Source organism: Condylura cristata, unplaced genomic scaffold, assembly GCF_000260355.1.
Source record: "Condylura cristata isolate star-nosed mole 26May11 unplaced genomic scaffold, ConCri1.0 scaffold00008, whole genome shotgun sequence".
Classification (NCBI taxonomy): Eukaryota; Metazoa; Chordata; class Mammalia; order Eulipotyphla; family Talpidae; genus Condylura; species Condylura cristata.
Window position 1 is genome coordinate 51,641,739 of NW_004567109.1, and position 15,343 is coordinate 51,657,081.

The 15,343-nt window shown below is 35.5% G+C and overlaps 2 protein-coding genes across 2 annotated transcripts in view; one reads left to right on the plus strand and one right to left on the minus strand.

Annotated features, from left to right (window-relative positions):
* Positions 1 to 6,992, plus strand: part of SPATA1 (spermatogenesis associated 1) — a 31,369-nt gene extending 24,377 nt beyond the window's left edge. The window contains 1 exon segment of the mRNA XM_004679165.2: positions 6,914 to 6,992. The gene's annotated coding sequence lies outside the window, so the exon portion shown is untranslated.
* CTBS (chitobiase, di-N-acetyl-) lies at positions 685 to 15,318 on the minus strand. The gene is made up of 7 exons (XM_004679166.2): positions 15,146 to 15,318; positions 11,849 to 11,987; positions 11,143 to 11,351; positions 6,894 to 7,065; positions 5,452 to 5,549; positions 4,891 to 5,052; positions 685 to 1,587 (listed from the first exon to the last, which is right to left on the minus strand). The coding sequence occupies exons 2-7, from the start codon at positions 11,889 to 11,891 to the stop codon at positions 1,399 to 1,401; spliced, it is 873 nt and encodes a 290-aa protein (XP_004679223.1). The 5' UTR covers positions 11,892 to 11,987; positions 15,146 to 15,318; the 3' UTR covers positions 685 to 1,398.
* Between the last annotated feature and the right edge of the window lie 25 nt (positions 15,319 to 15,343).

The window sequence follows — 15,343 nt, forward strand, 5'->3', positions numbered from 1 at the left end:
CAACTACTGTGGGGAACTGGTTGGTTTTACTCTGCTATACTTAATTTTGCAAATGGGAAATGAAGTATTCTCATAATAGATGCCTGAACCATCATTGATGTCAATTTGAAGGAAATATGCAAGTAAAACAGGATCTATATAAATAGGTAGTTCGAGGATTGTAAATTTTTTTTTTTATTCATACAGAACTGGGGTACAGTCCAGAGATGCAGAGGGTGAGAGGATTCACCAGGGACAGAGTGGGGAGCAGAACAGGCAGATCGACAAAGTACACTGCTGAGGGAAGCAGCAGGCGGGTCAGGAGAGGTCTGCCACGCCATGTGCATCTCCTCCTGGGCAGGCAGGGATTGAACTCATGTGGAAGTGGCTTAAGCTTCTTAGTGCTGTGCTTTAACCTGCTGGGCCACCAGGGAAGGCCCAGATTGTAATTTTTAATTCAAGTATTTATAAGGAGTCATAAGTATACCTCAATGTTCTTAATTGCATGGAGAAAGCAAATAGAGGTCTCTGCACATTTAGAAAAGTTCTTTGCACAATATTTCTCTTTTAAAAAGAGAAACAAATTTAATTATGATAAGAAAATAAGCACAAAAATAAATAGATGTCTGTAACTTAAGGAATATTAATAACTGGAAGGATAAATGAACATTAACAGTTTCAGAATTAATACCAAATATTTCCTATTGCAAATTTCAGATGTAACCTCATAAAAATTTAGTTGAAAAATAGTAAGTAGCTCTAACCTACTAACATAAATATTGGTACATTATCTTCTATCTTGTATTTTAATCCTTTGTATTCTTTTTCTCTCTGGAGGATTAAGTGAATTTAATTCAGGTGGCTCTGAGAACATGATTACTATATGAAGTCAGGAAGTAAAAAAAATATTTGCATTAGTTTGATCAACCTAAATAAAAGACACTAAATTGCCAGTTTAAAATATAGATTTATTGACTTTAAAAAAGTACAATACAAACTGCTTTTCAAAACCCATGTTTTTAAAAAATCTACTCTAAGCAAGCAATTTCCACTCCAGTTATACATATTTTAAACATTAGCACTGATTTATAAGCATATACTTTATGGAGGAAATTTAGCATAATAAAATTCTGAAAGCAATTGCTTCTAACAGTGATACTAAGATATCCTATAGAAGAATATTTGCTATCATAAGTTGGCTTATTTCTTATATTTCTGGATACAGAAGACAAATATTTGTGTTTCAAATTCAAACAGTCAAAGCATTTATTTTTTATCTGGCTTTGAGTACACTAATAACTAAAACACATAGCAACATGAAAAAAAAGTAGACCTTTTTTAATCTCTTGAAGAAATTAGTTCTATTTGTACATACTATTTTTCTAAATCTTAATAGTTTGACAGAGATATTCACCTTTATCACTTTAGTTTTAAGACTTTCCACATTTTTTCAGTTTGCTCTCTGGCTTCCGCATCTCCAGAGTAGTCAAGGCAATTTGCATTCCACATGCCAATGCCCCGTAGGCCATGGTTTAGGATGTATGCTTTCTTTAAAAAAATGCTCTCGGGATTGTCATACCATACTTGATGAAAATGGCCAGCATGATCCTATACAAAGAAATTAAGATGGAAACTTAAATACTCAGAACAAGACAGAGTTTCCTAAATCCAATGATTAAAAAAAGGATATAATCAAATAATAAAAACGTAAGACACAAGACTTTTCCAGCCATGTGGTACCATGGTTCTGAATATAATGTTTTTTGGTTTCATTGCTTGTGACACTTTTTCACAGTAGCAATTACATCTTGCCTCTTAGTATTTTCTACTGAAGATTCTTCTCAATACCTTGATTCTTTTCTTGCTCTGACCTGATGATTACTAACCAAGATGTATATTTGAATCACTACTTTCAAAAGTAGATACCTGGGACTAATACCACATGAAGTATACTGAACCAAAATGTTGCTGTGCTTGGTGCTAGGATAAATATTTATGTGGGGTTTAATGTTTCATTAGGTATTTCTGATATGCAGCCAACGTTAAGGAAAATCATTATTCTTTTCTAAAACCAGCTTATATACTTTTTTATATTCTTTACAGTTACTGGAAGTGTGCCTAGTTAGGAGTGCAACAGATGATTTTGTTTATGATGAATCAGCCAAGTCAAAAGGTAATGGCAATGAGGAGGAAAATATCTCCTTTTCTAGGTCTTATGGAATTGATTCTAAGAGCCTGTCAGGCCTGGACTACATGGGCGACTTATGACCACAAACATCTGATTAAAAACCATTACCTAGGAAGAAAATAGTCTTATGCCCACTTTTCACTCTGTAGAGTTCTCCCCAGCCTTGATCTGGTACTGACACTCTCCCTTAGAAGGTACATCACTATTGGTTAAGAGACAAATCAAAGAGGAAAGAAGCAGATTTAGGCAAAATAGTAAAGGAAGAAGAAGATAGGCGCAATAGAAATAGAATGGTCTGGGCTTCTTTAATGGCACAAGGGGTTAAGTCTCAGCACTATGAAGCTAGCTGTAGCCACTGCAGCGTGAATTTGATTCTGGCCAGGTAGCGAGCCCACATGGTGCAGCAGAACTCTCCTGTGTCACCCGCTGCTCCCCTTAGCAGTGTTTTTCAGTCAGTCTGCCTGTTCTGCTCCTCAGGGTCTCTGGTGAATCTTCTCGCTCCTCCCCACACACCTCTGGCCTATACCCCAGCTCTTGTATGCATAAGTAAATAAAATAAATCTTAAAAAAAAAAATAGAATGACTTGTGATTAGAATTTACTGATTTTTTTTTTTACATATATCCAGGAAACATTTTAAAGGCAATTCTCAAAAAATGCGAATACTGTTTTTATTTATGGTAATATAGCACCACTTGAATTAGAATAATTTCCTAAGATAATTATTTTAAAGGATAGTAGTCAGTTGGTAAATTAGTAAGCTGTGACATACTTAAATATAATAGACACATTACTTAAAAGAAACATGCTCAAGAGACCATTGTGTACCTAAATACAAAAAGATTTCTTTTTAAAGGTTCAGGGCAAATCTAAAGACACATAACTAGTACTGTGAGCCTTTTTGCTTCAATTAAGAAATTGCAAGTGCTTCAAAACAGGGAATGATCAAATGATAAAAACTTAAAGTATATAAGGTTGATAGATACCTGATTAAGGCATATATATTTTCAAGAATATCAAGTACAGAAGGAAGCTCCTATTCTAAGACAGCAAAAGAAGGCAAAATGCTCTTTCAGAAAAGAAACTTGATTTTGGTTGCTAAAGAATTTTCCAATGAACAAAAGAAAAAAAGAGGAACAAAGTAGTTAAAACTAGTTTGTTATCTAGAATGCCATTATACAAACTTCAGTGGTGGTAGGTAGGTGTGAAGTTGTACTGCTGAAAATTATAGTATTGTAGTCAATTAAATTTACTTAAAAGTTAATAAAGTATGATTAAATGAATGGCCTTCAAGGCTCATTAAAACATGTCCTGGATTCTAAGATTTTAAAAAAATGTATCATAGTTTTCACTATCTTTCTATATCACACACTTGGTCACATATAGCCTTCACCAAACTTACATCCTGAAACATTCTCCCCTCTGATGTTTCTAAGAGTGCTGTGAAACAGGATTCCATGTTAAACAATTAAACATTTGTCTGTACTGCAACACTTCTCAAATCTGTTAAGATGATTGTTGTATATTATAAATCTTGAGGAGAGACATTCAGTAATCTGTGTTTTCCGTATATAGTTGGTCATGGGTAGTGTGTGTGTGTGTGTGTGTGTCTGTCTGTCTGTCTCTCTGCATGTGATAGTAACAGTTCATGAACAGTTCTGTAGAAGTGAGTTCTACAGAAGAGAGTTCTATAAATACTGTTGGGCAAAGATAGGCTTACAATATACATTTTAATTAAACAAACTTTTTCTGCTTAATTAAAAGATATATTGGAAACAGGAATTAATTAAGTCCTGTTTAATTAATATGTAAGTATCTTAGAGTCTAGAGTTTAGAGAGCTCTGCACTAAAAGCTTTCTATATACTTGGCATGAAGATATGTAAATGTCTATCAAGTATAACTTACTAAATATGTATGCTTTTAGTCATATCTTAATAAATGGATATCAGGCCATTAGTCAGAAATATAAATTCTTGCAGAAATTAATTTATATCATATTTTAGGGTTCCCTTTATAGAAACATAATCCAAAGTAAAATCAGAGATGGCTTGTACCTAGACTTCTGAGTTATTAAAATGGTTTTATTATGCTAAAGGTAAATTATGAAAAATACTTACCTCTTTGGTATGGAAATTCCTATTTTCCAATAGATATATTATCTGACAAGATTGATAATCATTTACTCTCCAAATTTTTGTAATATTTTTCTGTCTCTAATTTTGAACATTGTTCATAATTTGTCTGATATCATACAGTTTGATTGAATGTGAAATTTAAATTCATATTGTTTTCCATTGTTAAGTCTATGATGACGTTCTGACCCTCATTCTTTCCTGTATAGGAGCTTCATCAGAATCTTTAGGCTATTACAAAATGGAGATTATAGAGCTAGTAAACTATTTGGCCCAAAGCCTTTTCAAAAGCCATAGTCATCATACATAATTGTCAGCTATTAAAGAAATACTGTTTGTGAAATGCATGTATCTGTAATTTTCTCTAAAATGACAAGGGACCCACGCAGAGCAGTTCTACAACTAACATAACTTGAATTGCTCACCAGGGAAATCAAGTTCCTGAATCCACAGATTTAAAGACAAGTTTACTTATGCAAACAGCAATCTGTATATTTACCCTGACAGAAATTATTAATATCAAATACATACATACATGTGAAAATATATAATTATGAAAACTTATGGTATTCAAAATTTGTAAAGTCTTACTTTATAGTTATAATAAGGAGCCTGTTGAACTTTATCCCACTGGCTTCCAGAAATAGAGGTGTTTACTTGCTTCATAATCACTTTATAGGGCACCTGACGCCCCGCAGCATCACTACAGGGAGCACCCCGGAAAGGGATTTTTGCAATGGTACAAACATCTTCCTAGAAATGAGAAAATGACCATATTATAAATTATCAACTCAATAAATCTTAAAAGCCAAATCAGAAAATGCAGTAAAATACTATTTTTTAGAATTATATATATACACTATAGCTCAATAAACTGACTATGCAGAAGAAAGTTAAATTAAATTCCATTGTTTAAAGGCAGATATAACATTCAGGCATTTCCAGGGGATTAAATAATTAAAAACAAATTATTTCACATTTCCATCTTAAACTTTTAAAAATTCTAAAGTTTATATGTTCTATGTAGACAGCATAATAAATTTTAATTAAAGTATATATTTTTATACACACACATACACATACATGAAACAAAACAGGCTTTAAAAAATACAATAGAAAGAAAAAACTTATCTAAGAAATTTCTGTTCTTACCTCTGATAGATTCAGGCAGGTATAATCATAACCATACCAGGGAATACCCATAACAAGTTTCTTAGGGTTAATACCCAACTTGATATAGTCATCATATCCTAATCAGACAAGGACAGAAAAAGCATATCTCTCTTGATATGGCTACAAATGTGTTCACACAAGCTATGCAACCACTCAGAATCTTTGTAATATGTGAAATAGTCCTTAACTGCAAATTCCATGTCACTGTCTAAACCATTTCTTTTTGAATAAAGCTAACATTCAAAGCACTTTAAATCGAATTAAAGCCAAATCTCTCAATTTAATTCCAGGAAGAATAGCATATTTCAGGAAAGAATGTTGTGTCTGTTAACTATTAAGACAGGACACATCTAGTATTCTAAATAAAGTTTGAAAAGTGTTCTACAAATCAAATTTGGCAGAGATGGTCTCAGAATTGCTTATGGAAAACACAACTGTTCCATATTTTTAAAATGTCCTCTATGAATAATAGCTGGAGATAGGAAATGCCCCCCTTTTTAATAGAAAACAAAGAGGAAAAGTGAAAAAAATTCCTGGTATTATCAATTCTTGTTCAGTGCTGCAAAATATGTTTTCCTACCACAAGATGTTCCAAGACTACCTAGAATGTTAAGCAAGTTTGCTGCTTTCCAGGGCCTTTAAAGTTAGTATGTATGGTAAAGGATTCATGAGCAGTATAGGGTGTGCATTATTTCCCAAACATTTTTGGTGGCTATATCTATATGAAAAAGAAGAGATTGATTGATTATTATTTATTATTGATTTATTCATCAATCAACAGTTGAGCTAACTGCCCCAGGAAATTTCAGTTGCATTCAAAACATAGAAGCCATCTTTTATTCAATTGGCTGGTGGGATACAAACCAACAAAACTATGGAAAAAATAACACCATATCATATGAGTCAGAGACCAGAACTACTCTTAATTTTCAGTATAGCATGAATACTAATATTAAATGTCAAATAAGATAAAGCCAGTTCTATCAGTCATGTAGTAGTCACATTGTAACTGTCTTTGCTATCAAATTATCTAATTGATTAAACAAAAATAGCCTGTCAAATTCTAAATATTCTAAATAAGCACATATCTTCTTGTGACTAGAGTATTGACTTGAAGTTAAAACACCTGCTTGATTTTCAGCTTTAATACCTTATTGGAATCATGAGAATGTCAATGAACTTCCCTTCACCTAACCTACAATAGAGGACTAACAATAATATATGTATCCCATAACATTTTTAGAAAAATTAATAACAAAACCTTTAAAACTTTAAAGCTCTCCAAATTGATTTTTATATTCCAAGCTAAGCAAATGACGTTGAAACATATACATATACATGTAAAAATATATATTAAATAGATCTTAGTGTTTGAACTTCTGAGATAAATATTATGAAGTTATCTTTCTGTGGATTCTTACCAGTAATTGTTTGATTGTAGGGAGCATTGGCTGCTGCAATACATTCTGACCAGATCTGACTTTGTTCATCATAAGACATCACGAAAAGAAAGTCACAAGCATCTGCAATTCCAGTATAATTATAGCACCGTCTGTCTATGCACTTTGGAGACCAAGCTACATCAAAGGTTACCTGTGGAAAAATACAGGCCATTTTAAGTAATATGATCAAATATGCATATTATGTCGGATGTTATATTGATTATAAATTCTCTAGTATCATACTATCCAAGAAAAAGAATTGCTTGCATGTATGAACATAGGGTTTGACATATATAGAACTAGAACAGTTCTAAGAAGTATAGTTTTTGCCAACATGAACTGACCCAGACATGTATTTGGACGATATTTTGGACATATGCAATGATGAGCAAGGCATTATAAAGAAGAAAAGCCTTAAACTTAAATGTCTTTTAAAGGTAACTCAACTGACTGGAAGAAACAGGTATAATGATAATAAGATATGGTAGACCCCCTAGCTACTAGAAAGTAAAAACACATTAAAATAATTCAAATATTAAGGGTCCTAAATATTATGGAGGCTAAGTAGGTCACTTGTTCATAAGCTGATTGGTCTATGTTGGGAATTTGTGCCCCCATTTACAATTATGTTATATAGGATTTTATGGCAATAGGTATAATCTACTCAAAATGTCAAATAAAGCACTAATTGGTCTTATTTTAAGGAAACAAAATGGGTGCTAAATTATCTTTCATTTAGCATGAAAGTCTTCAACAAGGATAAAGTCTCTTTAAATATTTATTGCCTCTTGCCTTAAGCACTTGATAATTAGCTTTATTTTATATGTGTGCAAAGAAGCTTCATGTTTTATTTCTTAATTAGGCAGTCAGTAAACACATCATTATCACAAAAATTAAGATATTTTAGTTAAATGTTTACCCAATTTATTCTCTTTATAGAACTTTCTCAAAGTTCTATCATTCCCTGAGTATCTATCCAAAGGCAGCTTTCCTTTACTAATACAGCTTTCCTCAATAGCTCTGCAGCAAAATGTTATAAAATGAAACGTGTACAGATTGGATACCATTTTGTCCACTCCTATTAAAAAATGGGAGCTGAAGTAGTAGAGAAAATAAATGATTACCTCTAAGCAAAAATTTCAAATCCATTTTATAAGTCCTTACTTCCCTCCTTAGCATTTTACCTGGATTTCTTGTCATAGCCAATCTCATTTTTCAGGAGGCAGTATTAGGCAAGAAATAAAAAAACTTGGGGTGTAGTCTCAGCTCTGATTTAATCCATCTTTGTTACTTAGAACATCTGAATCTGTTTTCGCACCTATAAAAATGAGGTGTAGAACTCTTCAAAAGTATTTCCTGCTCTTTTCTTTCAGTTAATTATTAAACACTTGACTAAGTGTTACTGTTGTGCCATCATCCCAATCCAAACTATAAATTCCATGGTATTTGGCTGAGTTGTTCTTATTGGTCTTCCTTTCTCCTCTAAACTACATACAACTATAGAATAGTCTTCCCCAAACAATTCCTACACATATATAACATACAGGCTGCAGATGAAATGCATTCTGTTCGATCTGACATTCTGGTTTTCCACAATCTAGCTTATCTTGGCAACTTATCTCTCATTAGTTACCTCACATGGCCTGGAAATTGTCCTACTTGCCCCTTAAATATAGAAATAGACATTACTACCAGAAGATCTCTGTGCTAGTTCTTCATCCTTGCCCTTTGACTGTAGCTTAAGCACCACTGGCAAATTGTTGCCTACACAACAAATTATTTGAAACCAAAATTTATCTAAATTGTACTCATGTGAAAAGCAGAATTTTATGCTGACAAACCTTACCTACTTGCATAAAGCCACAGGGATGTCAATTTTTTTTTTATCATTTTGCCAGTAATTTTCAAACTCATGTTGACTAACTGTACCAGAACCACTTGTTCAAAATATAGGTGATCACAAGTGCACTTGCTCAAAATATAATTCCTAAGTTGTAACCCAGAGCTGTTGAATCATTCTTTTGGGATCATTTTAACAAGAATTCTCAAATGATTCTAAGATAGGCTGGAGCACTGGTTTATACTATTTGTAATACAGACAGATACTTGTGTGTGTGTGTGTGTGTGTTTCTTCTACATAACTATTTTTAATTTTTGAAAGTCAGGTATCATTCATTCACTCAATAAACGATCTTTAAACACTGCAAATTCACTATCTAATGTAATAGGTATTTTTCCAGGCTTATTCGGGTATAATTGAGAAATAAAATTATGTTTATTTAAATATATTTAATCTGTAAAACATAATGATCTAGTATGCATATATATTGTGAAAAGATTCCTGTCACTGAGTGAATTATCTCAGGGGAAAATGGCAGTTAATACCTTGATGGTGTCAACACTGAAATTCTACTCTCAGCAGAATTCAAATATGTAATACAGTATTATCAATCCTAGTCACCTTGTTATATAGTAAATCCTCAGACCTTACTCTTCCTATAGTTGAAAATTTACACCCTTCTGCCAGCCTATTCCTAGTCTCCCTCTCCACTGCCCACACCCTCACCTCTAGGCCCTGGAAGCTACACACTCTTTATTTCTGAGTTTGAAGTTTTGTTTGTTTTTTGTCAGTTCCACACATAAGTAACACCATGCTTTATCTATCTTTGTGTGGTTGACTTTACTGAGTAAATTGCCCTCCAGATCATGTTGGTAAAAATAGTAAGATTTCCCTTTTTTTTTTAAGGCTAAATAATATTCCATTGTGTATATATCATATAAATATTCCATTTCTTCTTTATCCACTAATCCATTGACTGACATTGAGGTGGTTTTCAAAACTTGGCTATTATGATTAATGCTGAAATTAACATAGGAGTGTATATCTCTTCAATACATATACCCATTTCCATTTGCTATCTACCCAATAAATTTGCTGAATCATATGATAATTTTATTTTTAGTTTTTTGAGGAACACCATACTGTTTTCATAAGTGGTCATACTATTTTACAATGCTTTAAACAGAGAAGGGTTCCCTTTTTTTGCATGTCCTGTGAGCTGATGGCTGGGAAGTAGGCTTGCAAAGTGCTCACCTACCTATCTTTTAGAACTATTTCCTGCAGTCTGGGGCTCAAGAATATAAGCCCTGTTTACTTTCAAAGCTATATGTTTTGAGGGACCATTCCTTCACATGGAAATTATAAAACTTGGGATACTGGGTGTGTGCTCCAAACTCTTCACTCCTCAGGAAGAAACAGAGATTGGAAGTTCCCTCCCAATTATATGCTTCTCTACCCAGGTTGGGGCTTAAGGCAAGAGTGTGTCTCAACTTTCCTACCCATTTCATACAGTTATTTCCCCAGTTGGCCAATATGTAGGAGTCAGCTTCTGGTTTTCCCTCAGAGGAAGTTGTTCTGTGTGTAGCTATACATTCTGTGCATGTATGGGATGAGGGAAATTCAGGATCCTCCTATATTTCCATTTGGTCTAGAACCTCCTAGTCTATAGTTCTTAACCATAATTATCTATGAAACTTCAAAAATATAAATTCTGGTCTTACTTCAAATCTTCTGAGTAATAACCTCTGGCAGTGAGTTCCAGTGTATGTACTTTTTAAAGACTCTGGCCATCTTGCTAAGTGGACAGGTTTCCAAACCACCTATCTAGGGCTGTGTCAGCCTCATACTGTGATAGGCTCTGGTCACACACGATGGCAATGAGAAAGCACACTTCCTTCTGTGTCACAGCTCAAACGAGTTTTGTGGAGATAGTTCTCTGAGCCTTACTGGGTTTCAGGTGTTTTGCAAGTAGCCCAGAGTCTATGGAGGAAGTGAGCCCCATCCCCTGTGCTAACAACTGAGAGCATTAACAAGAGCTGTTTGTTTCCTGCACTGGTCAAAGCAGGGTCTGGTCAGCTAACCCTTCCTGATTCTGGCAGATCCTCTTGCCTATCTAATATGTCTAACCCTACTGCAAGGCAAGTTAAGTGCCAGTAATCCCAGTGTTTAGTTTAATGTGAATAGAGAACAGATTTAGCACATTAAAATTCTTTAAATCTTCTCTAATAATAACCTCAATAATCCCTCCCCCCTTTTTTTTAGGATCTGTATGCTGAAATTTGTTCCCACTCTATTATTAGAAAACTGAGCTTCTAATAATCATACCTTCATGAATACATTTTAATAAGGAAAATAAGGGTTTCCAAAAAATGACAAATGAGTTTTTACCTGTGATCCCTCAATTTCACGATGGAAAGTGTCTGTAGTTTCTTTGACTAAGGCAGTTAGTGCATCATATTCAGGTGATGAACAATTAACTTCTTGCTCTATGTCTATATTAATTCCATCCATATATTGTGTTTTGGCCAATTTAACCTTTTCAGCTATCCAGGATGCTCTAAAAGAAGGATCAATGATGTCCTTCAAGGACACATCTCCTAGAAGGAAATACATATCCTTTGTGCATATATGATTTTCATAATTTAATGACATATACTTTACAAACCCATTCCAAAGAGATCAAAATATCTGTAAGACATCTCATTATTTGGAGGTCTAAATCCCCAACTTAAGTATTCCAAGTGGAGAAATAATATACCAAGATAACAGAAAGACATTATTCATTAATCGCTAAAATAGCTATTATGAATAGTTAGTAAAAGTTACCCCATATTAAAAGGGAGAAATTGTGGACTGACTAGCTAAAGGTCATCATGATAATTAAAGCCACATTTTGTCAAAAGCCATACAGTGTTTTATTCTTAAAATATCTTTATCTGTGAAATTATAGTCTCTGTGAATTTAGTTGGATCTAATATTAATTTTAGGATGCTAACAATACACCAGATAAACATGTAAAGGAAAATTTGGGGGGGAGTCAGGATGTAAGTAAACTTACCACTTGACTGGACACATCTGATAAAAACTAACTCACCTTTTAGCACTACTCTAGCTCCTTTTGAATGAGCATAGCACATAAGTTCTGAGTCATATTTTCCAAAAACTGCCACAGTTGTAATCTGTGACCAGTCATAAGATTTCCAAGTTTTCTGTCCAACATCAAAAACAAAGACCTGTCAAAGCAACAGGGATAAGCACTTAAAGACTGAAGAGTATTGTGCTAACTACCTCAAATATTACTCAACACTGACCATTTGCCAGGTACTGAGGGGCACTGAGAATACACCACTGAGTAAGACATAGGGATCCCACTATAACTGCTAGGAAGGGGAATTAAGTAAACCCGGAAAGTAGGAAAGGATGGGCCAGAAAATGGTAGCAAGGCCAAGGCCTAGAAAAAGCGCCTGCTGGTTGTATAATTAAATGCTGAATATAGCTGACATCTAGAATTTGGAGAACAGTGCAGAAGCAGAATGGTAGGCAAGGTTAAATCATGAAAGGCCTTGTAAACCCTCTTGAGATATCAGTACTTTATCTTGATGGGAAGTGTTTTAAAAGGAGAAAAAGTATGCATGTGGGAGCTTACGTAAATATTTTAGAGAAATTCAACTGAATGGACAGTGGGTTAAAGAAAAGCAAAAACTATACACAGAATTACCTATAGGAAAACTGTTGAACGAATGCAGGCAAGTGATAATGGTGACCTCAACTAAATTATGGAAGAGCAGACCAGCAAATGAGATAAATGAACCAATCTGGATGCTTCTAAGGAGGCTAATTAACAGGACTTTGTAGCTGAATAAGGTTAAGAGGAAGGAAAGAGATTGAAAATACTCAAGATTCTAGCTACTGCAACTAGAGCCACAGATACTGCATTAACTTGGAGTGATTTTTGATGAACCTGACTTCTTAGAATAGTACTCATTACATTCTAAGACAGCCGAAGTTATGCTTCTCTAATATCTTTCCTCCCACTTCCACCCCCTGATAATTCTAGAAGCACAAAATTTTTAGCGATCATTTTTATTTTACTACAAATAAGTGTTAATTCATTGATTCAGCAAATATTTATTGAGTTCCAATAAGGTATAAGGAGGCCTTATCATTAGGCATTAATGACATAGGTTAAAAAGAAAGACCAGACATATTTGTATTTTATTGCACTAGTGTTTAGGGTTCCATGGGAATGCTGGGAACATGACAGCATAGAAGGGGAATTTTTTAGGTGGTAAGGCAGAAAAGCATCCTTGAAGACTATACACTTAAGGGAAGGACTGAAATCTGGGGATTTCTCCTTGTGCAAGAAGAAGGGACAAAAAAAAAAGCAATCTCAGCAGAGAGAACAAAAGAGGACATAGGTCTATATAAATCAGGAGAATTACAAATAACCAAAACAAAAAGATCAATCTCACTGGTGCACAGAAATCCTGAAAATGTGACAAATCATAAAACTAACATTGTGGCAAGATCAAGTAAGGGAGGTTTGGACCATCCAGGATTTTGTATTTTATCCTGAGATCAAAGGAAAGCTGGTTTAAAAAGGAGCAGGGCATAAGATTTGCGTTTAAAAAAAAAAGAAGGGTGGGGGAATAAAGATCTACCTTGCTGGGCAACTGTGAAGAGAACAGATTGGGTTAAAGTGTAGAGGGTAACTAGCTAAGCAGGTTAAACCACAGTCTACCTACTGGCCCAGGGGTTAAGTCTCAGTGATGGCAAGACCTGAGTTCCATCCCTGGCCAGGATGCTGACCCACATGGATCAGCAGACCTCTCCTGTCTCACCCCCTGCTCTCCTCAACAGTGTATTGCAGTAGATCCACTTCATGTTCTCTCCACCTTGTCTCTGGTGAATACTCACCCTCCCACCCCGGCACCTCTGGCCTCGTACCCCAGGTCATCAGTGCAAAAATAAATAAAATAAAAAAGCAGTTGCCACTGAGATAAAAACTACAGAGTGTCGACCCTCCCTGGTGGCGCAGCGGGTTAAAGCACAGCACTGAGAATCTAAAGCCGCTTCCTCATGAGTTCCATTTCCGCCTGCCCCGGAGGTGACCACATGGCGTGGCAGACCTCTCCTGACCCTCCCGCTGCTCCCCTCAGCAGTGTACTTTGTCGATCTGCCTGTTGTGTTCCCTGCTCTGTCTCTGGTGAAGCCTCTCACCACCCCTGAGCCTCTGGCCTTTTCCCCAGTTCTGTATGCACAAATAAATAAATCTTTAAAAAAAAAAAAACTACAGAGTATCAAATAGAATGGGCCACCCTTTTTTAGATTCATATTTCCAAATCTTATCTCCTATTTTAATTCTGATAATTAAGATTAAATTTGTTTCAAAAAATACGGAGTGCTCAATCACAGTTCTAAAAAAATAGCTGGGCAAGCTAATTGAATACATTAAAAGAAAAGCAATGTAGCTTAGTCTTTGCACTGATATTAAGTATATAGAGGTCAGAAGAGAAAAACATTTACCATTACTAATGGACAAAATATTGCTGCTTTCATAGTTGATTTTCAAATGCTACACAGATAGTGCCTAACCCATGTTAGCTAAACTTCCACACTAGGCAGGTTCCCAAGAAGCACCTTCCCCTCTTTTTATTTCTTCTCCTAAACAATGAGTATATATGTTTTTAATGGGACTTAAGGGCCCTTGCATCAAAGTCAATCAGCTAGGTTATAACTGACAGCTATCCCTACCTTTGCAGAAGAACTGCTCTTTGGACTAAACTTTTTGACCTCTCAGAACCTCCCATTGCTGCTGCAGTCATAAACTCTAGGCAGTCAAGGTGGTTTTTATGTTGCCTCCTACACCATTTGACTAAAGTCAAAAAGATTTTACATGTGTTAAGTGTATAGAAGAAAAATTACTGAAAAGACCTCTCTTTACTACACTTCTTGGATGGTTTTGAAATGCATAAAGGAGAAGACTGCTAGCTACAAAGGTAAAAATTCTGCCTCCCTGTTACAAGGAGTCATCCTAACTCCTTGCTTTCCCCGCACCCCCACCCCTTTTATTTTTTTTAACACCGTGTGTCCCTGAAGACAGAAAAGTAATGAGAGGCGCTTGTGTTTGGAATCAGATTTGAGTTTGAATACTTACCTGCCTTTTTCAGACAGGTATTCACTATGACATTTGAAAGGAGTCACACCACCTCTCTGAGCATGGATTTCCTCCTCGATAAATGAAAGCAATTTGTAAATGGAAAGAAAGTCCCTCAGCGAGTGGTCAAAGCCGGTTTCAGCACCCATACCACCTCTTTTAGGCTCGACTCTACTCTAGCTTCTCTTAGGGCCTCGAGGATTAGACCCAGGGGGCAAAGGGGAAGGCGCTGACCTCGAAGTCGCGGTAGTGGCTGATCGGACGGCACAGCGCACGTTCCTGACACGGACAGTCCGTTTCGGCCTGGGCCGACAGTGTCAGCAGCAACGCCAACAGCAGCGGAAAGAGCCCCGGAGGGCGGCGCGGCCCGCCCAGGAGGAGGCTGCAAGGGAGCGGCTTGCCGGACATGTCCGCCAGTCACCTGGCTAAGCG

Coding starts and splice junctions, on each gene's coding strand:
- CTBS (XM_004679166.2), bottom strand. CDS start 11,891: ATGTGCTATGCTCATTCAAAAGGAGCTAGAGTAGTGCTAAAAG. Junction 7,066..11,142: donor GTGAAATTGAGGGATCACAG/GTAAAAACTCAT, acceptor ATTTTTCCACAG/GTAACCTTTGATGTAGCTTG. Junction 5,053..5,451: donor CCTGCCTGAATCTATCAGAG/GTAAGAACAGAA, acceptor TCTCATTTCTAG/GAAGATGTTTGTACCATTGC.